This window comes from Salmo salar, chromosome ssa15, assembly GCF_905237065.1.
Source record: "Salmo salar chromosome ssa15, Ssal_v3.1, whole genome shotgun sequence".
NCBI lineage: Eukaryota > Metazoa > Chordata > Actinopteri > Salmoniformes > Salmonidae > Salmo > Salmo salar.
Genome location: NC_059456.1, coordinates 78,228,232 through 78,246,448, shown reverse-complemented (window position 1 = coordinate 78,246,448; position 18,217 = coordinate 78,228,232). Strand labels below are relative to the sequence as shown.

General features: G+C 41.1%; 2 protein-coding genes across 9 annotated transcripts in view; one reads left to right on the top strand and one right to left on the bottom strand.

Moving 5' to 3' along the window:
* cntn3a.1 (contactin 3a, tandem duplicate 1) overlaps window positions 1-5,612 on the top strand; it is a 107,580-nt gene extending 101,968 nt beyond the window's left edge. For both annotated transcript variants that reach the window (XM_014145840.2, XM_014145839.2), the window contains exons 20-23: window positions 1,871-2,057; window positions 2,305-2,417; window positions 2,735-2,903; window positions 4,072-5,612. In XM_014145840.2, the coding sequence (XP_014001315.1) occupies window positions 1,871-2,057; window positions 2,305-2,417; window positions 2,735-2,903; window positions 4,072-4,163 (561 nt within the window). In that variant the 3' untranslated portion in view covers window positions 4,164-5,612. The remainder of the gene's footprint in view (window positions 1-1,870; window positions 2,058-2,304; window positions 2,418-2,734; window positions 2,904-4,071) is intronic.
* Window positions 5,613-9,401: 3,789 nt separating this feature from the next.
* si:dkey-178k16.1 (protein 4.1) overlaps window positions 9,402-18,217 on the bottom strand; it is a 118,492-nt gene continuing 109,676 nt past the window's right edge. For 5 of the 7 annotated variants that reach the window (XM_014145842.2, XM_014145846.2, XM_014145848.2 and 2 more), the window contains 6 exons: window positions 17,248-17,805; window positions 16,245-16,310; window positions 13,876-13,965; window positions 13,617-13,697; window positions 13,314-13,430; window positions 9,409-12,806 (listed from right to left, as the gene is read on the bottom strand). In XM_014145842.2, the coding sequence (XP_014001317.1) occupies window positions 13,314-13,430; window positions 13,617-13,697; window positions 13,876-13,965; window positions 16,245-16,310; window positions 17,248-17,805 (912 nt within the window). In that variant the 3' untranslated portion in view covers window positions 9,409-12,806. Of the gene's footprint in view, window positions 12,807-13,313; window positions 13,431-13,616; window positions 13,698-13,875; window positions 13,966-16,244; window positions 16,311-17,247; window positions 17,806-18,217 lie in introns of all 7 variants that reach the window. The other 2 variants (XM_045696132.1, XM_014145841.2) reach the window with 2 other exon arrangements.

The window sequence follows — 18,217 nt, the reverse complement described above, 5'->3', positions numbered from 1 at the left end:
AAATCAAACCAAAAAGTAAAGAAGAGTAAAAATAGGGATACAAATTCCAATTTGGGTTGGTTTATGTAGTTGTGAAATTATCTGGGTCCATGTATTCTACAAAGGATAGGAAAGGTTGCCAGATATTATAAATGTAATTGCAGATCCCCTAACGGAGTAGCACATTTTCTCTAGCTTTTGCGTAACCTCCTTTATCCAATGGCTAAAAGTAGAAGGAAACTGATCTTTCCACTTCAATAGTAGAAGAGTGGTAAAGGCCATCATGTTGCCCATAGCTGTTTAGAGTGGCCTCCTGTGGTGCCACTCCGAATAATGAAATAAAGGCAGAACATTTTGTAGGTCTCTCCAGTATCTTTGAAAACGTCCAAAAAATTGACATCCAGAAATCGGTCAATTTCAGGCATGTCCAAAACATGTGCAATGAAGTAGTAGGAGCCTGCTTCCATTGGCCACAAGTGGGATCTATTTCTGGTCTAATCTTGGATAATTTTGCCTTTGACCAATGCAGCCAATGGACTACACTGAACAAAAAGATAAACGCAATATGTAAAGTGTTGGTCCCATGTTTCGTGAGCTGAAATAAAAGATCCCAGAAATTTGCCATACACACAAAAATCTTATTTCTCTCAAATGGTGTGCACAAAGGTATTTACATAACTGTTAGTGATCATTTCTCCTTTGCCAAGATAATCCATCTACCTGACAGGTGTGGCATATCAAGAAGCGGATTAAACAGCATGATCATTACACAGGTGCACCTTGTACTGGGGAAAATAAAAGGCCACTCTAAAATCTGCAGTTTTGCCACACAATACAATGCCGCTGATGTCTCAAGTTGAGGGAGCTCTGGCCTCACCAGAGCTGTTGCCAGAGAACTGATTGTTAATTTCTCTACCATAAGCCGCCTCCAACGTCATTTTAGAGAATTTGGAAGTAGGTCCAACCGCAGACCACGTGTAGGACCAGGACCAGGACCAGGACCTCCACATCCGGCTTCTTTACATGTGGGATCGTCTGAGACCAGCCTCCTGGACAGTTGATGAAACTGAGGAGTATTTATGTCTATAATAAAGCCCTTTGTGTGGGCCTGGCTCCCAAGTGGGTGGGCCTATACCCACCCATGGCTGCGCCCATGCCCAGTCATGTGAAAGCCATAGATTAGGGCCTAATGAATTTATTTAAATTGACATTTCCTTATATGAACTGTAACTCAGTAAAATCGTTGAAATTGTTGCATGTTGTGTTTATATTTTTGTTCAGTATATTTTAAATTGAATTTCAGCATGTCTTAGACATATAAATGAAGAATGTATTCTCCGAGGCATACTCTGCCATATTTCATCTGAAAGTTGTTCACCTAAATCCTCTTCCCATTGGTTCTTAAGAGAGTCCAGGGATTCCAGATTGTGCGAGTTTAATAACATTTAGACCAAGCCTATGCCCCCTTTGATATAAGGGATAACTTTAAAAACAGAGTTTAGAAGGGAATTAGTTTGTGCGTTTTTTGTTGTTGTCAGACAATCAGCTCTGTTGTCATTCATCTGGCAACGGATGATTCCCATTGAAAAAGTATTGGCTCCCTCCAAAATATTCAAACACAAAATCCTAATGTGACCACGGCCTTAGACAAGCATATGAATACTCTGACGTGACAAACTATCCGGCCTTGATGGTCATATACTTTTAACTTCTACCCGGTACAGCCCGAGGAAGATGGGTTCTTCTCTAGGGTTCATCCTACTGGGGAGTTTATGGCCAGTGTAGCTGTGCTTTAAAAATACAGTTGATTGATTTCATTGATAAGGAAAAAAAGTTGAAACATATCAGGGATGTTGACCTGTAGTGTTAACTGGTGTGTTTTGAACTGTAGCTGAGGTACTGGGGTGAGAGGGAGAGACAGGAGACAGCCAGTGTGATCAGGACCATGGGTAACCGGACGTCTGTGGTGATCAGAGGCCTGGAGGGCAGCAGAACCTACTTTATCTCCCTCCGAGCGTACAACAGTGCCGGGGTGGGCCCTCACTGTGCCACAGTCAATGTCACCACCAAGAAACCCCGTAAGTACAAAACCTACATTCAAGGATACCTGCCTGCATCCACTCCATAAAGCCTCACCCCCCACAGCCCTCACTTGAAAATAAATATTGACCCTGACTCGCTGTGTTTGAATACTCTTTGGGCTGTCATCCTGGAGACATTTTATTTGGATAGGCCATCTATAGATACTCAACAAACTATCAATAGACCATCAGCATCTATAGATGGACTATCCAAATGAAGTGTTCACGTTTTCTTTTCTTCCAGCCCCAAGCCAGGCACCGGTGAAGATCATATGGAACACCTCAAACTCGAAGGTCATCCTCAAATGGGATCAAGTCAGAGCTCTGGAGAATGAGTCCGAGGTCACTGGTTACAAAGTACGGGAGTAAACACGTATTTCAATTTTTTTTCTTATTATTTATTAAATTATCCAGTATGTTCTAGGGTTATTCACCTATGTTGAGTTGTTCAGCACTTTTATTGGTTTAGAGAGTACCCCTTCTCTTATAAGAATCACAACAAACTTGGATGACTGAACAGACTGATTCTTATAAGCAAAGTATGTAATAAGCATAGCAGTGTTTCTGACCACGACAAGGTTGATTCTCGTAGTGATTCTTATACAGCATGTGCACTCTAGGCTATGTTGTGCAGATCCTCACTGTGTATGATTTGTGTTGTCACATCTCTCCAGGTGATGTACACACAGGACAGACACAGTCGTCCCAACGTGGTCGAAACCAACACCACGTCTCTGGAGCTGGCGCTACCGGTCAACGAGGACTATGTCATCCAGATCAAACCATTCAGCGAGGGAGGAGAGGGGAGTAGCAGTAGACAAATCACTATTCCCAGGATAGCAGGTGGGACATTCTGCCTGACACGGTTAGAGCGTTGGGCCAGTAACCGAAAGATTGCTAGTTCAAATCCCTATGCTGACAAGTTGAAAGATCTGCCGATGTGCTCTTGAGCAAGGCACTTAACCCCAATTGATCTAGAGTCGCCGTTGATAATGTCCGACCCTGGCTGTGTCCCCACTCTCTGAGGGTGTCTCACGGGGAGTTGGGATATGCAAAAAACACATTTCCAATTCACACTATGTGTATCAATACACACTTGTACATGTGTGAAAAAGGACAAATATAAGCACCCACCAAATTATACAATTATTATGAGGGCCAACTGATTTAACTTTTTGCATGAGATCATGTAATAATTGTAATTGAAATGACTGAAATAACATTAGGAACAGAACAGAATTATTATTTTTTTAACACAAGAGCTTTAATTGGATTCAATGCAAACAAGTCCAGTATAATGGGCCCTTCTGATGTCTAACCATTATGATCCAAAATACAGTATAGCGGCGCCACCTCCTGATACATTTCAGCAATAACAACATGGTGGAAAACATTATTGCAGACCAGATGTGCATCATGACAACCTCGGCGCTATCACTCGTTATGTGTTTGTGAGGATATTCTTAATTCAGTGCAGGGTTGAGGTCAATTCCACGTCAGTCAGTTCAGAAAGTAAACTGAAATTCAAATTCACATTTTCCAAAATGCATCTCTACGAGAAATTACATTACATTACCTCACGGGACAAAGTGTTAATAAAATACCTTATTTTCCCAGTTAGTTGTTAATATCTGTGTAATTATAATCTTGTTTTAAGGTAATACTCCAAATATGTAATAGAGGGCTAACAATTCACCAACAGTATGGTAACAGGAATCTGTTTTTCCAAACTCCTCTAACCTTTAACCCTTTAATTCCAGCACTAGTTACATATTGCTTTCATGGTGGGTAACCGTAAATTGTTACCATACTATTACCATGTTATTACCACTTTCTCCCGTGCTGTAATGCAAAGTGCTAGAGACATTTGGGGAATTGGAATTTCAGTTTACCTCCTGAATTGAAATGGAATTTACCCCAACCCTTATTCAGTGTCTAGAATATAATTGAACTGCATTCTGAACAGCATATACTGTAAGAAACGTGTTAGATTTGACTGCTTTTATTGCAGGTTCAATGGCAATTGGTGCAGCCCCGGAGTCATCAGCGTTATCCATGGTCAATATGCTAGCACTCTATTTCACAGCCAGGACGTTCCTATGACAAACAGCTCCTGGACCACACTGCTTTCCATGAGGACACTGGACAAAGAGGCCATGTATCTTCTTCCTCTTACAGATACCCCCTTTGTTGACAATATATTTCCCCCAAACCTTTCATGGGAGATATTAAAAGTCCAGCTTGGAAACTGTTGTTACATAAGCAGCGTTGATAAACGCTGAAATTACGTTGTTACCGCTTTCTGTCTTTTTAAAATGTTTTCCGTAAATGGATAATCTCAAAAGTGTTTCTTTATGAAGACAATGAGATACGATGCACAAGAAGCTGTGTACGTTTCAGGAATCCCTGTGAGAGCTTGGGTCCCCCCCAAAAAGGAGACTGCTACTTTCTAACATCATTTGGATAAGGGTAAAACTGGCGAGTTAAGATGCCGCTGACCCTTGTCAGTGTGAAGGGAATTAACTCACACGCGTGAAATGAAGCTACGTTCAAGAGACCCATACCTGCAGTGATGATTGTCATTCCCTGAATCCTCAAAGACTGTATCTAGGACACCTACTGTACTGAAAAGGTTAAGAAGAGAAAACCTCTTGTTTCACTGGTGACCCCTGCAACTACTGGTCTTGACAAACCTCGTCATGTTATGGCCTGGTTTGGGACCTATGTTCCTTTTCCTGGAAACTGCACTTACTCTTACATAACATATAATATTATGTGCCATTTAGCAGACGCTTTTATCCAAAGCGATTTATAGTCATGCGTGTGTACATTTTACGGATGGATGGTCCCAGGAATCAAACCCACAATCCTGCCGTTGCAAGCGCAATGCTCTACCAACTGTGCGAAAGAGGACCACATATATCGTTATATATGGACTGTTATATACAGTATAAATTATAACATTTTGAGCCAACATGGTTCCCATCCACCCAGCCTCATAATACTGGCAGCTGCAGTACAGTCAGCACCAAAATGGCTTCTGGTAGGAACTACAGTGTGGTGGAAAGCTGATAGATGGATGTCTTTTCTCTCCTCGCCTTTCCCTCCATTACAAGTGCATAAATAGCCACGCTAAGCTGTGTGAGCCAATTTCTTGTACACTGTATGTATGAAATCCTCAGGTCCCAAAATGAGCCTTATGTCTATTATCATTGTTGTTTTTATTGTTATTATTATTACCGTGTTACTATTATTTATTAATCACATGTGTGTATCCAGATATTGTTTATTAGAAATTATCCCAATTTTATTAATTGAGAACATGGTTCTTTTGGACCATTTTATGTTTTGTTTGATCATTAGTGCTCAGATATGTCTTTTTTCTTATGTCTTTCATGATTTGCATTGTAAAAGAAGTGGCAGTGTTTTTTGAGTTTTTGAACATTGTGCATATTCCTACAGTCAACTGCTGTTTGGCATGAAAGTGGTAATTGTAAGTGGCTTGGAATATTTTAATGGATCAACCTGCTTTTAATAAACATAATGACATTTTGTTTGCTTCTTTTCTGAGGGGAAATGTGATCCGATCTAATGTATTATTATTTACCATAGCAATAATGAGAATACAGATGGACAAGTTCAAACAATGTGTTCTACAGTTGGATGTATGGCACTGTATAGGCCTACCATTTTGAAAAGTTAAATACGTACTCTTCAGAAGATATATATTTGCTATATATTTGCCATGAAAAGAAGTCTTGGCATTAGGGAGGTTTTGTGAAATACAGTGCCATATTGTATAAATATGACGTTGAAGACAAGATGTAAATAATCAAACAAACAGTATACAAATTATCCTGATATCATATGGTGGAATACGGATGCCACAACTCAGAAAAACATCCACAAGAAAGAGGGTGATTCATGGACAGAGAACAGAGGATCTCACTCTCGTCTTGCTCTTTTCATTTAGTTTATTAATGTATGGAATGCAAGTTCACTGTACAGCAAAGACACAGCACCAAGCAATGGGGAGCAGCACAGAGCAAACATGATGTGAACTGAGTAGAGGAGGGCTATACAGATAGGGGTGAGCTCAGGGGTATGGGAGGGTTCCGAGGTCAGCCAGAGGTCATCCAATCAGGGTTCGGCACAGGGCGATGGTCTCGCCAACGCCTCTGATTAATCATGGCTGGTTTGATTACTTGTCCAAGTTGCCAGGTTACTTCAACATGTAGAATGAAGTTGCCCTTAGATACTGATCTAAGGTCATGATTAAGGTTAGGACTTGGGTAGGGTAAACTGATGCTAGATGCACCCAGACTGCACCGCAAGCTATCTAGAGCTCATTGAAACTCTCTAGTGTACAGTAGTAACATTGCCACTTATTTGAAACCAATTTAACCCTCAGAATACTGTACAAAGGAATGCATGGCTGTTGACATTGGTTTCGCCACTCCTAACCCCCCAACATTGATTTTGCCACTGCGATTTGTAAAAGATATCGAACATAAATGCAAAAATGGAGCTTGGCTGTCTAATGCGATTCAACAGTTACACCACACACCTGGTAACAGTTGAGTTATGTGTCCCAAAGCCAACTTTAACTTGTCATAATCCTAACATGGCACCTTCAGCTCAACCTATGCCTTTTCGTCTAAATGCATTAACTCGGAGTAGCTTCGTTTTGTAAGAGGGTACCTAACAAGTAATACTCTGACAGGACACATACATTAGTCTTACCATATCATGTTTGTGACATTCTTGTTGGCTTTCTGGCACATAGTTCATCTAAAGTATGTCCTCGATTACAAAACTGTTGGAAGTAGTTCCTTCATACAAATACAGAAGTGTCACTACTACCAAACATTATCACAGCACACTTTTCATACAGTAGTAAACATAGGCCATGGTATCCCTCAAACACTCAAAATATAACCAGACCAAAACACACCAAAAGCAAATGAGGGATTGAGATACCAGGTATCACTGGAACACTTTGCTTGAAGGAGGATAAATAAGGGCTTATATTTATAATGCCATATAGTCACCGCAAGAGGCCTGGTAAATGTCCATATAAAACTTGAATCCATATAACACACAGTAAGTCATCCCTGAAAATGGCATAAACGCCACCAGGATAAAAATCATTAGCAATTGCTAATGTCATGATAGTTGTTGTTAAATGTGTATGTAGATGGATGGAGAGCCTTATGTATGCCCCTTCAAGTGCAGTGATAGCACTTTACAGCACTACTATTATTTAATGGAGTCAACCAAATGTGAACATGTTGTGGGACCTCGGGATTGGCAAACCCTCTGTTATCATGACTGGATTTGTTGAGTTATCTTTTTTCCCCCCCATTCTGTATTGAAAACACTGTATGCTAATAATACCTTCCATTTCCATTTTCCTGTTACAGAGTTTAATTTCCTGTAGATGGAGTCTACAGTTAGAACAGACACAATGCAGACTTTTTCATTTCACTGACATCTAGGCCGGGATTCAATCTGAGGCGCATTGTGGAACTCATGACATTTCAAGGGAATTTCCAATTGAGCAGACATTTTCAGCAGCTACAGTCAATGCATGCAGTCTCCTCGGGAACATTGCCTTTAAAGATGGAATCCACAATGGGGAGAAACAGCGCCACTGTCCGCCCCACAGCTGTTGTTATTGTTTTTGTTTTGTTGACGAAGCAGAGGTGGGGAGCACTGGGGGAGCGTCGTGCATCAAGAAAAACAAATGCAGTACATATAGTATGCCACTGTTCTATCGTGTGTGCAGTGATGTCAGAGGGGAAAAATCGGTGTTGGTTGTTTGCAGTAACTTATTTGTTGTGGCAGTTTCACCATTAAGAATTTTTGCTTTAATGGGCGCATTGTCAACATCGCTCTAAAACGTGCCTCGGATTGAATCCCAGCCATAGCCTATGTTGGACATTTACTGATGTATAGTTGAAGTCGGAAGTTTACATACACCTTAGCCAAATACATTTTAACTCAAGTTTTTCACAATTCCTGACATTTAATCCTAGTAAAAATTCCCTGTCTTAGGTCAGTTAGGATCACCACTTTATTTTAAGAATGTGAAATGTCAGAATAATAGTAGAGAGAATGATTTATTTCAGCTTTTATTTCTTTCATCACATTCCCAGTGGGTCAGAAGTTTACATACACTCAATTAGTATTTGGCAGCATTGCCTTTAAATTGTTTAACTTGGGTCAAACGTTTCGGGTAGCCCTCCATAAGCTTCCCACAATAAGTTGGGTGAATTTTGGCCTATTCCTCCTGACAGAGCTGATGTAACTGAGTCAGGTTTGTAGGCCTCCTTGCTCGCACATGCTTTTTCAGTTCTGCCCACAATCTTTTTATGGGATTGAGGTCAGGGCTTTGTGATGGCCACTCCAATACCTTGACTTTGTTGTCCTTAAGCCATTTTGCCACAACTTTGGAAGTATTCTTGGGGTCATTGTCCATTTGGAAAACCCAAGCTTTAACTTCCTGACTGATGTCTTGAGATGTTGCTTCAATATATCCACATAATTGTTCTTCCTCATGATGCCATCAATTTTGTGAAGTGCACCAGTCCCTCCTGCAGCAAAGCACCCCCACAACATGATGCTGCCACCCCCGTGCTTCACGGTTGGGATGGTGTTCTTCATCTTGCAAGGCTCCCCCTTTTTCCTCCAAACATAACGATGGTCATTATGGCCAAACAGTTCTATTTCCCCATGTGCAGTTGCAACCGTAGTCTGGCTTTTTTATGGCAGTTTTGGAGCAGTGGCTTCTTCCTTGCTGAGCGGCCTTTAAGATTATGTTGATATAGGACTCGTTTTACTGTGGATATATATACTTTTGTACCTGTTTCCTCCAGCATCTGCACAAGGTCCATTGCTGTTGTTCTGGGATTGATTTGCACTTTTCGCACCAAAGTACGTTCATCTCAGGAAGGAGACAGAACGCATCTCCTTCCTGAGCGGTATGACGGCTGTGTGGTCCCATGGTGTTTATACTTGCGTACTATTGTTTGTACAGATGAACGTGGTACCTTCAGGTATTTGAAATTGCTCCCAAGGATGAACCAGACTTGTGGAGGTCTACAATTTTTTCTGAGGTCTTGGCTGATTTATTTTGATTTTCCCATGATGTCAAGCAAAGAGGCACTGAGTTTGAAGGTAGGCCTTGAAATACATCCACAGGTACACCTTCAATTGACTCAAATTATGTCAATTAGCCTATCAGAAGCTTCTAAAGCCATTATTTTCTGGAATTCTCCAAGCTGTTTAAAGGCACAGTCAACTTTGTCTATGTAAACTTCTGACCCACAGGAATTGTGATACAGTGAATTATAAGTGAAATAATCTGTCTGTAAACAAATGTTGGAAAAATATACATGCAAAATATACATGCAGAAAGTAGATGTCCTAACCGACTTGCCAAAACTATAGTTTGTTAACAATACATTTGTGGAGTGGTTGAAAAACAAGTTTTAATGACTCCAATCTAAGTGTATGTAAACTTCCCACTTCAACTGTAGCTAGCTACTGTGCTATTTCATACTGCCTTAAGGTCTCTTCTACTTTGTATAATACTATAACTTTGTATCTATACAGTAGGTATTCTAGTGGTTTAATTTAATTTCATAATGAATGTCTTTATCACGCAAACATTATCTAAAATACTCGTTTCATTTAAAAGGTAGCTCATTTGGCGTACTTAATAAGGTTCTAATGTGAATCTCTTAATATTTCCTACTGTAGATAGCCACAGTATAACAGCAGAAAGTGACTGTATCTCCAACGGTTGGAAGGGGACCTGACCTTGGATCATTTTAGAACAGCAACATGCTCAGAATTTGTACTTTCACAATTTTTATAAATACCCAACAGGCACATTCTATAGATCAGAGGTTCATAACCACTCCATTCATATACATCCAAATGTCTACACAGATCAACTTCAATAACAAGTAAACCATCATCATAATACAGTAACGTCAATTGTGTTCTTAAAACAAAAATGCTCTATTGCAAGCGTTCAAGGTAGGGTCTGCCAAGATGTCAGCCAAATGGCCCAATTATGGGTAAAAGAAAAAGCAAGATATCTTGAGAAAGCCTACTTATCCGAGAGAGTTTCAACAGCTCTTCTCCTCTGTTGTGTGATGGTGAGGATGCGCCATTGCAGGAAGAAAAGTTCAACTTTGACCTTTCTGTGTTAGCTGTGGTGCCCCTTTCTCTACTCTGGCACATTTGGCGTCGTCGAGTTAGTGCCCCCAAACCAGCGCCGCGATTTACTGACCTCGCTGGTGCAGAGTAGCCTACTGTTCTCACATCTCCTGCAATCTGTGTATCCTCTGGCATTCCCATAACCATTCTCACTGTTACAGAAATGGGCCAAAGCACAGTTATGGACTTTGCTGGTTTAGCGAGTATATAAAACTAAGGGAAGGTTTTCCTGTTCATGAAAACCTGCTTTACTGCATGCATGTCAACAGTACTGGACCTACATCTAATGGATACATATACGTTTTTTTCTCTTGACAAACTACGTAGATATGTAAGCACACTCTAGATTGAATCAAGATCCGCATTATAGCGCAATTAAAATATAAAGGTAATTTACAATTGAGCCGACATACTGTTTGCAGCGTTTACAGATAATGTAGTCTCAGCGAATCTGAGAACATTGCCTTTAAATTTCAATTGTGCTTTAGCGTCAATTTTCTGCTGTCCAGATTTAATCTAGGCCTCAGTAGGCATTAGAGTTGGATCTGAGGTCTAGAATGGTGGGTGGAATTTACTTAGTAGGACTTCGGACCACATTGTAGTCCTATAGTCTGCCAGATTATCTCATACTAAGTACCCCTGTAATAAAAATGTCCTGCACTTCAAGTGTGGCATTGGTGTGGGATGTGGCGGCAGTGAGACTCTACAGTGATATGATGGTATGAGCACATCAAAGAGACAACAGCTCCTAAGATTTAGATCCACTTGACATTCAGGCAAAAACCTTCCCATTAATTTCCTTAGAGGATACTATGCAGAGGCAAGCTGAGAACAGTTTGGTGGTCTAGATAGGATACAGCTTAAATCAAATTAATCTGGCCCACCAGCTGGCTCTCTCTGTCGAACCGTCTGTTTTCCGAGCATCTCAGAAAAGGACTTGACTGGAAGCCTATGGCAGGAGCGGAGAAACAACCACTGGTTTTAATTGGCTGATCTCTCAGTCCATCACCATCTAGTGCAACCCTAGGAACCTCCCCCTAAGTGTGCTGCATTCGGGGGCCAGTATTGTTTTTGTGTTCGTGTGTAACAAAGCTATGGCTAGCTGTTGGCATGAACGGCGATATGTTCCTACTACCTGGGAGTTATTTCCATGGTGCACCATAACAAATACCTTTCCCCCTCGATTTGGAACCACATCTCATAGTCGTGTGATTTGCTCAGAATTTGAATTGATAATCATGTCACTCAGTAAATCTACACCCCTTCACAGTCCCACACTGTTGCCAGGCTCTATGTTCCAGAAATTCGAGCCTGGGGACAAGTTTTATTATGTGCATTTTAGCCTAATTCTCCTAACCTGCTACATGAATTATCCTAACCTATCTAGTCAAAACCCAGTTGTTTGGCTTGAGTGTTGAGACCAGTGCAGACAGGTGTACTAGGTATAGACTGAAACTTTCCAGCAGTGAAACAAGGAATTCTGGCACTATTTTGTCATTATACCTGTTATTTCTTAGTAATAGACTGCCATCATTTATGACATTTCCATATGTTGCCATCCATGTCTGTATTTCACCTTATCTAAATATCAGACTGTTACCATGGTTACTCCATGGCTATCAGTCTGAAAGAAGTCGCTGTAAAAAAGACGCAATAGTCTCTACCAGACAGAATGTTGAATAAAATGATATTTAAACGTACTTTACCGGTTGTCTTTTTGGCGGTTGGAAGTGGAGATAAAATGGCCACAGGAAAGTACTATTAGCCCAACTTTCTGGGGCGCCGGTAGGTATATGGCTATGTCGGCTTGTAATTCTGGTGAGTATTTTCAATCAAGTGATGCATTTCATGTGAAGCACAATATGTAAACAACAGCCGAATGTAACCAAACGTTGTCAACCGAAGCACGTTTCCTCGTAATCAGCTGGAAGTGTTTGCCGTTCGGTCTGTGGTTAGGTTCAGACAAATTGTTTAAGTGTTTGTCTCGTGCAAATTGAGTCAGTATTGAAAATACAAACCGGAAATATACAGACCAGCGTACTGAAGGTCGGGTTGATAACGTCCCCCTATGGATATGTTGTATAAGATTACCTCCGACATAGGAAAAAAATCATTGGACAACAGGTAAAGTGAGTTGAAATGAAGTGTTCTCAACATTTTGACTTGTAATGTGACTGTTCGGGAATGCTGAGCCAACATGTTAGAGACGAGTATGTAAGTATTTCACTCTCAGATTCTAAGAGGCTATATTTCACCATATCACCGCCAGAGCAAAGGTTCATAAATAAAGGGTTGGATTTAAAGGAGTCCTGTTACTATGGTAGACAACAGGGAAGTATATGGGTTTGCCCGGTGGGCAAGAGTAGTAAGGGTGAGGGATTGAAACGTGTGTGTGGCTGTGTGTGTCGGAGCCCCACTAGCAGTGGTCAGGGTGGTACAGTAGTGTGGTAGTCTCAGGTAGCTCAGGCACCAACAGGTCTGCTCCTGAGGGGGGCGCTCATGTCCCAGGAATCAGGACTATAGGAGAGAGGAGACAGTTCATTGTTTAAAGCAGGGATGGGCAACTTTGATGGGGATGGGGCCACACAAAATCTGAACTCATCATGAGGGGCCGCAGTTGCCCCCCCAGGCTCTAATTCTACCTTGATTACTACAAGCCTAGATCGGGCTGCTAGACTAACTTACCAATCTAAAACATGTTAGCTAACATGGCTAATTGAGTGACGGTCAGTGACTGACATAATAAGATGAAAACTGTTGATGCACAACAACCACATTTCGAAATTGCACCTTGTGTATTCTATTATTCTACCTTGCAACAGTAAGTTGAGACGCCGACTGAGTTCCCTCCCCCCCGCGAAATGATCCGAGGGCCTTCAAATGGGGGGGCCGCCAGTTGCCCATCCCTGGTTTAAACTATGACACCAGATGAAAGGAACTACTAACTTTTCATGCAGAGAGGTTATGGACATTCGATTCACAATAGAAACCTGTCATTGTTTAATGTTTTGAAGACTCCTGTACCTAAGATGTCCCATGTGGATCCTCAGTGGACGATTCTGTTTCCTTGACAACTACTGCCTTGGTGACCAACATGTCCGGATGCTGTTGCTTGGCTTCCTGTATCGCAATAGCGAGGGCCTGTGAAGGAACAAATTATATGACCTTAATTTCAACGGCTTACTATGTAGAATCAATAGTCTGGTGTATGTCAAGTAACGAATACTCTATGAGCACTTTTAAGACTACACATCCCCTGCTGTATCTATGGCTTATAGGTTACTGCGTTACAGAGGTCATGTTGTCCTTAAGCTGCAGTCTGCTCACCTGCTCCTGGTCAACATCATCATCTCCTGTGATTATGATCCTCTTCTCAATTCTGGTCTCTGAATAGCCCCCTTTCACCGTCTGGAACACACAACACATTTTTTTGGAACATTTGCCAAACTGAACACACCTTTGCTGTTGCTTATATCTCTACAGCTAGAGAAAAGGTGTGTGCAATTTGGCAAACATTATAAGATCAATGGAAACCAATAATACTGAAGGTACTGAATATGTCAGACCCTTTGACAATTGTTGATACCTTGGTGACATGCGTGGTTGCAGAGGTAACATTCTCAGTAACAAGTATTGGAGATCCAGAGGCCTCTCTTCCCAAAGTACACATGTGCACCTGTCAGGACACATGGGGAAAAAAGCATTAATGACATCATGATCATACATGGACACCAGACGTCAGTTCAAATACATGTGAATTTGAGAATCTGGTATTTAAAATATTTGTTATTTTATTTGAGTATTTGAATGGTTGTTTGTAAAAAAATAAATTATACAAATAATAGTCAGCCAAATTGTGTTTGACAGGATTTTGAAATACTTACATGTATTTCAAATACTATTTTCAAATACCTGGGTTAAATTGATGGGAGTGTATTTAAATCGTTGTAATTGAGTTTTTAAAATACTTTCCTAGTGTAGTTCCAAATATATTCAAATATTCATTCCACTACTTGTCTTTTGAAATAAAAGATAGCTTAATACTTACATTGAATGAATGTGAAAGTAATTGCGATATTTGAAACCCAGGTCTGATGGACACACATGCATGCACGCACACACAAACAGAAACGCCTATACATGATATACATTAAATACATACAGTGCATTCGGAAAGTATTCAGACCCCTTAAGTTTTTCCACATTTTGTTATGTTACAACCTTATTCTAAAATGGATTAAATACAAAATGTTCCTCATCATTCTACACACAATACCCCATAATGACTTTTGGTTTTTAATATAATGGTTTTTAGAAAAGTTAGCAAAAACAGAAATACCTTATTTACATAAGTATTCAGACCCTTTGCTATGAGACTCAAAATTGAGCTCAGGTGCATCCTGTTTCCATTGATCATCCTTGAGATGTTTCTACAACTTGATTGTCCAATCTATTGGTAAATTCAATAGATTGGACATGATTTGCAAAGGCACACACCTGTCTATATAAGGTCCCACAGTTGACAGTGCATGTCAGAGCAAAAACCAAGCCATGAGGTCAAAGGAATTGTCTGTAGAGCTCTGAGACAGGATTGTGTTGATGCACAGATCTGGGGAAGGGTACCAAAAAATGTATGCAGCACTGAAGGTCCCCAAGAACACAGTGGCCTCCTTCATTCTTAAATGGAAGACGTTTGGACCACCAAGACTCTTCCTAGAGCTGGCCGCCCAGCCAAACTGAGCAGTCGGGGGAGAAGGGCCTTGGTCAGGGAGGTGACCAAGAACCCGATGGTCACTCTGATAGAGCTCCTCTGTGGAGATGTGAGAACCTTCCAGAAAGACAACCATCTCTGCAGCACTCTACCAATCAGGCCTTTATAGTAGAGTGGGCAGATGGAAGCCACTCCTCAGTTAAAGGCACATGACAGCCCATTCAAAGTTTGCCAGAAGGCACCTAAAGGACTCTCACACCATGAGAAACAAGATTCTCTGGTCTGATTAAACCAAGATTTAACTTTTTGGACTGAATGCCAAGCATCATGTCTGGAGGAAACCTGGCACCATCCCTACGGTGAAGCATGGTGGTGGCAGCATCATTCTGTGGGGATGTTTTTCAGCGGCAGGGACTGGGAGACTAGTCAGGATCAAGGGAAAGATGAACGGAGCAAAGTACAGAGAGATCCTAGATGAAAATCTGCTCCAGAGTTCTCAGTACCTTAGACTGGGGCGAAGGTTCACCTTCCAACAGGACGGCGACCTTAAGCTCACAGCCAAGACAATACTGGAGTGGATTCGGGACAAGTCTCTGAATGTCCTTGAGTGGCCCAGCCAGAGCCCGGACTTGAACCCCATCAATCTTCTCTGGAGAGACCTGAAAATAGCTGTGCAGCGATGGTCCCCATCCAACCTGACAGAGCTTGAGAGAATCTGCAGAGAAGAATGGGAGAAACTCCCCAAGTACAGGTGTGCCAAGCGTGTAGCGTCATACACAGGAAGACTCAAGGCTGTAATCACTGCCAAAGGTGCTTCAACAAAGTACTGAGTAAAGGGTCTGAATACTTACGTAAATGTGATATTTCATTTTTATTTTATACATCTGCAAAAATGTATAAAAATCTGTTTTTGCTTTGTTATTATGAGGGATTGTGTGTAGATTGATGGGGGGGGGGGGGGACGACGACAATTTAATACATTTTAGAATAAGGCTGTAATGTAACAAAATTTGAAAAAAGTCAAGGGGTCTGAATACTTTCCAAATGCCCCGTACATACATATTAAACAGAACAATGCAAACATACTTATACACAGATACACAGTCAGGCATACACATTCAAATGATTTGATTCACTCTAACACATCTAATTCTAACAATCTCATTCAAACACAGAGGGAGAAGTAGGTTTACAATCTGTGTGCTGGAGTTAAAATTGGACAGGTCAGGTAATAATGTACTCACAGGGGAAACACCTTCTGTTGTTGAATAAGAAGTCTCGCCTATACTGCTTACAGTCACACCATGATCCTGAAAGAGACAGAAAACCTGATGCCCACTCATGGTTTGAATGTCAGACTTTCAAATATGTCAGACAGACCATTTTACGATCAGTCGAGATATAATGCATTATACTCTCTGTCCATTAAAATAACATCAAATTGATCAGAAATACAGTGTAGACATTGTTAATGTTGTAAATGACTATTGTAGCTGGAAACAGCTGATTTTTAATGGAATATCTACATAGGCATACAGAGGCCCATTATCAGCAACCATCACTCCTGTGTTCCAATGGCACGTTATCTTAGCTAATCCAAGTTTATCATTTTAAAAGGCTAACTGATCATTAGAAAACCCTTTTCCAATTATGCTAGCACAGCTGAAAACTGTTGTTCTGGTTAAAGAAGCAATAAAACTGGCCTTCTTTAGACTAGTAGAAATGTTGTTAACTTTGAAATTACTTTTTTTTTTAAAACATAAAATCTTTATAGACATTTACATTACATTTTCGTCATTTAGCAGACGCTCTTATCCAGAGCGACTTACAGTAGTGAATGCATACATTTAATATATATATTTTTTTGTACTGGCCCCCCGTGGGAATTGAACCCACAACCCTGGCGTTGCAAACACCATGCTCTACCAATTGAGCCATAGAGAAGACTAATGGCATATTAACATGCATTTTCTACAATTAAGTCAGATACTGTAAATGGCTGATGTGTTTTTATCACATGAAAGCAACATTTGCATTTGTCTGTAGCCTACAGAAGTTTGTTGTTTGCAATTATAATGTCCAGGTTTGATATTGCCCATTTGGTTGACTGGTCAGTCCATAAATCTGAGGTCTGTATATTTGAGGTTCTACTGTAGCATCTATTTAACTTTTCTATCTTTATACCTAACGAGCAATGGTCTCTACCTGATCAACTATACCAGATCTCCATCGAAAATGTTTGTCTACCTGATCTGTAAACTCCACGATGGTTGTGGTGACCTCTGACCCATTAGGCTGTGTCTCGACCTTGACATCGGTCTTCCTCAGTGCATGGCTTGCGACAACGCAACTAGCCTCTCTGCTCAGTGCTGTCATGGGGGACACGTAAGTGGTCTCTCTCACTGTCTGGTCTCTGTCGACCTTGACCTCAGTCTTCCTCAGTGCATGGGAGGCGACGACATCACTAGCCTCCCTGCTCAGCGCTGTCATGGGCGACACATAAGTGGTCTCTTTCTGTGACTGGTCTCGGTCGATCTTGACCTCAGTCTTCCTTAGTGCATGGGAGGCGACGACATCACTAGCCTCCCTGCTCAGCGCTGTCATGGGGGACACGTAAGTGGTCTCTTTCTGTGACTGGTCTCTGTCGACCTTGACCTTGACCTCAGTCTTCCTTAGTGCATGGGAGGCGACGACGTCACTAGCCTCTCTGCTCAGCGCCGTCATGGGGGATGAGTAAGTGGTCTCTTTCTGTGACTGGTCTCTGTCGATGGGCACTGACCTCTTTGGTTTTCTGGGCACAACAGGCTTTGGGGAAAAATACAGAATAATAACTTCCATTGCTAGAATTTTATTTGAGATTCAGCACTCATTACAAGCCACCTGTATGTAAAATATTTTAGAGAAAGCGTCTTGACATTTACTGAAGGCATATGGGCCAGCGCTATCCCATCATTTTGTCATATGAAAGATCAGTGAAATCCAGCATAAACTTCAAGAAGACATTAATGAGCTGTAATGTTACTCACATTGCATTGCCAATGTTAAACTTAGTCAATTACTGTTAATGATGAAGCGATTTGTCTACTAAGGCTTACTTCAGCTGTTTTGACCTGTAGACTCGTTACTTATTCTAAGAATAAAAGATGATCCTATAACTGTAAACTTTTAGTGAACTATCACTTCAAAGACCTACCTGGACCCAAACTGTCCATTTGCT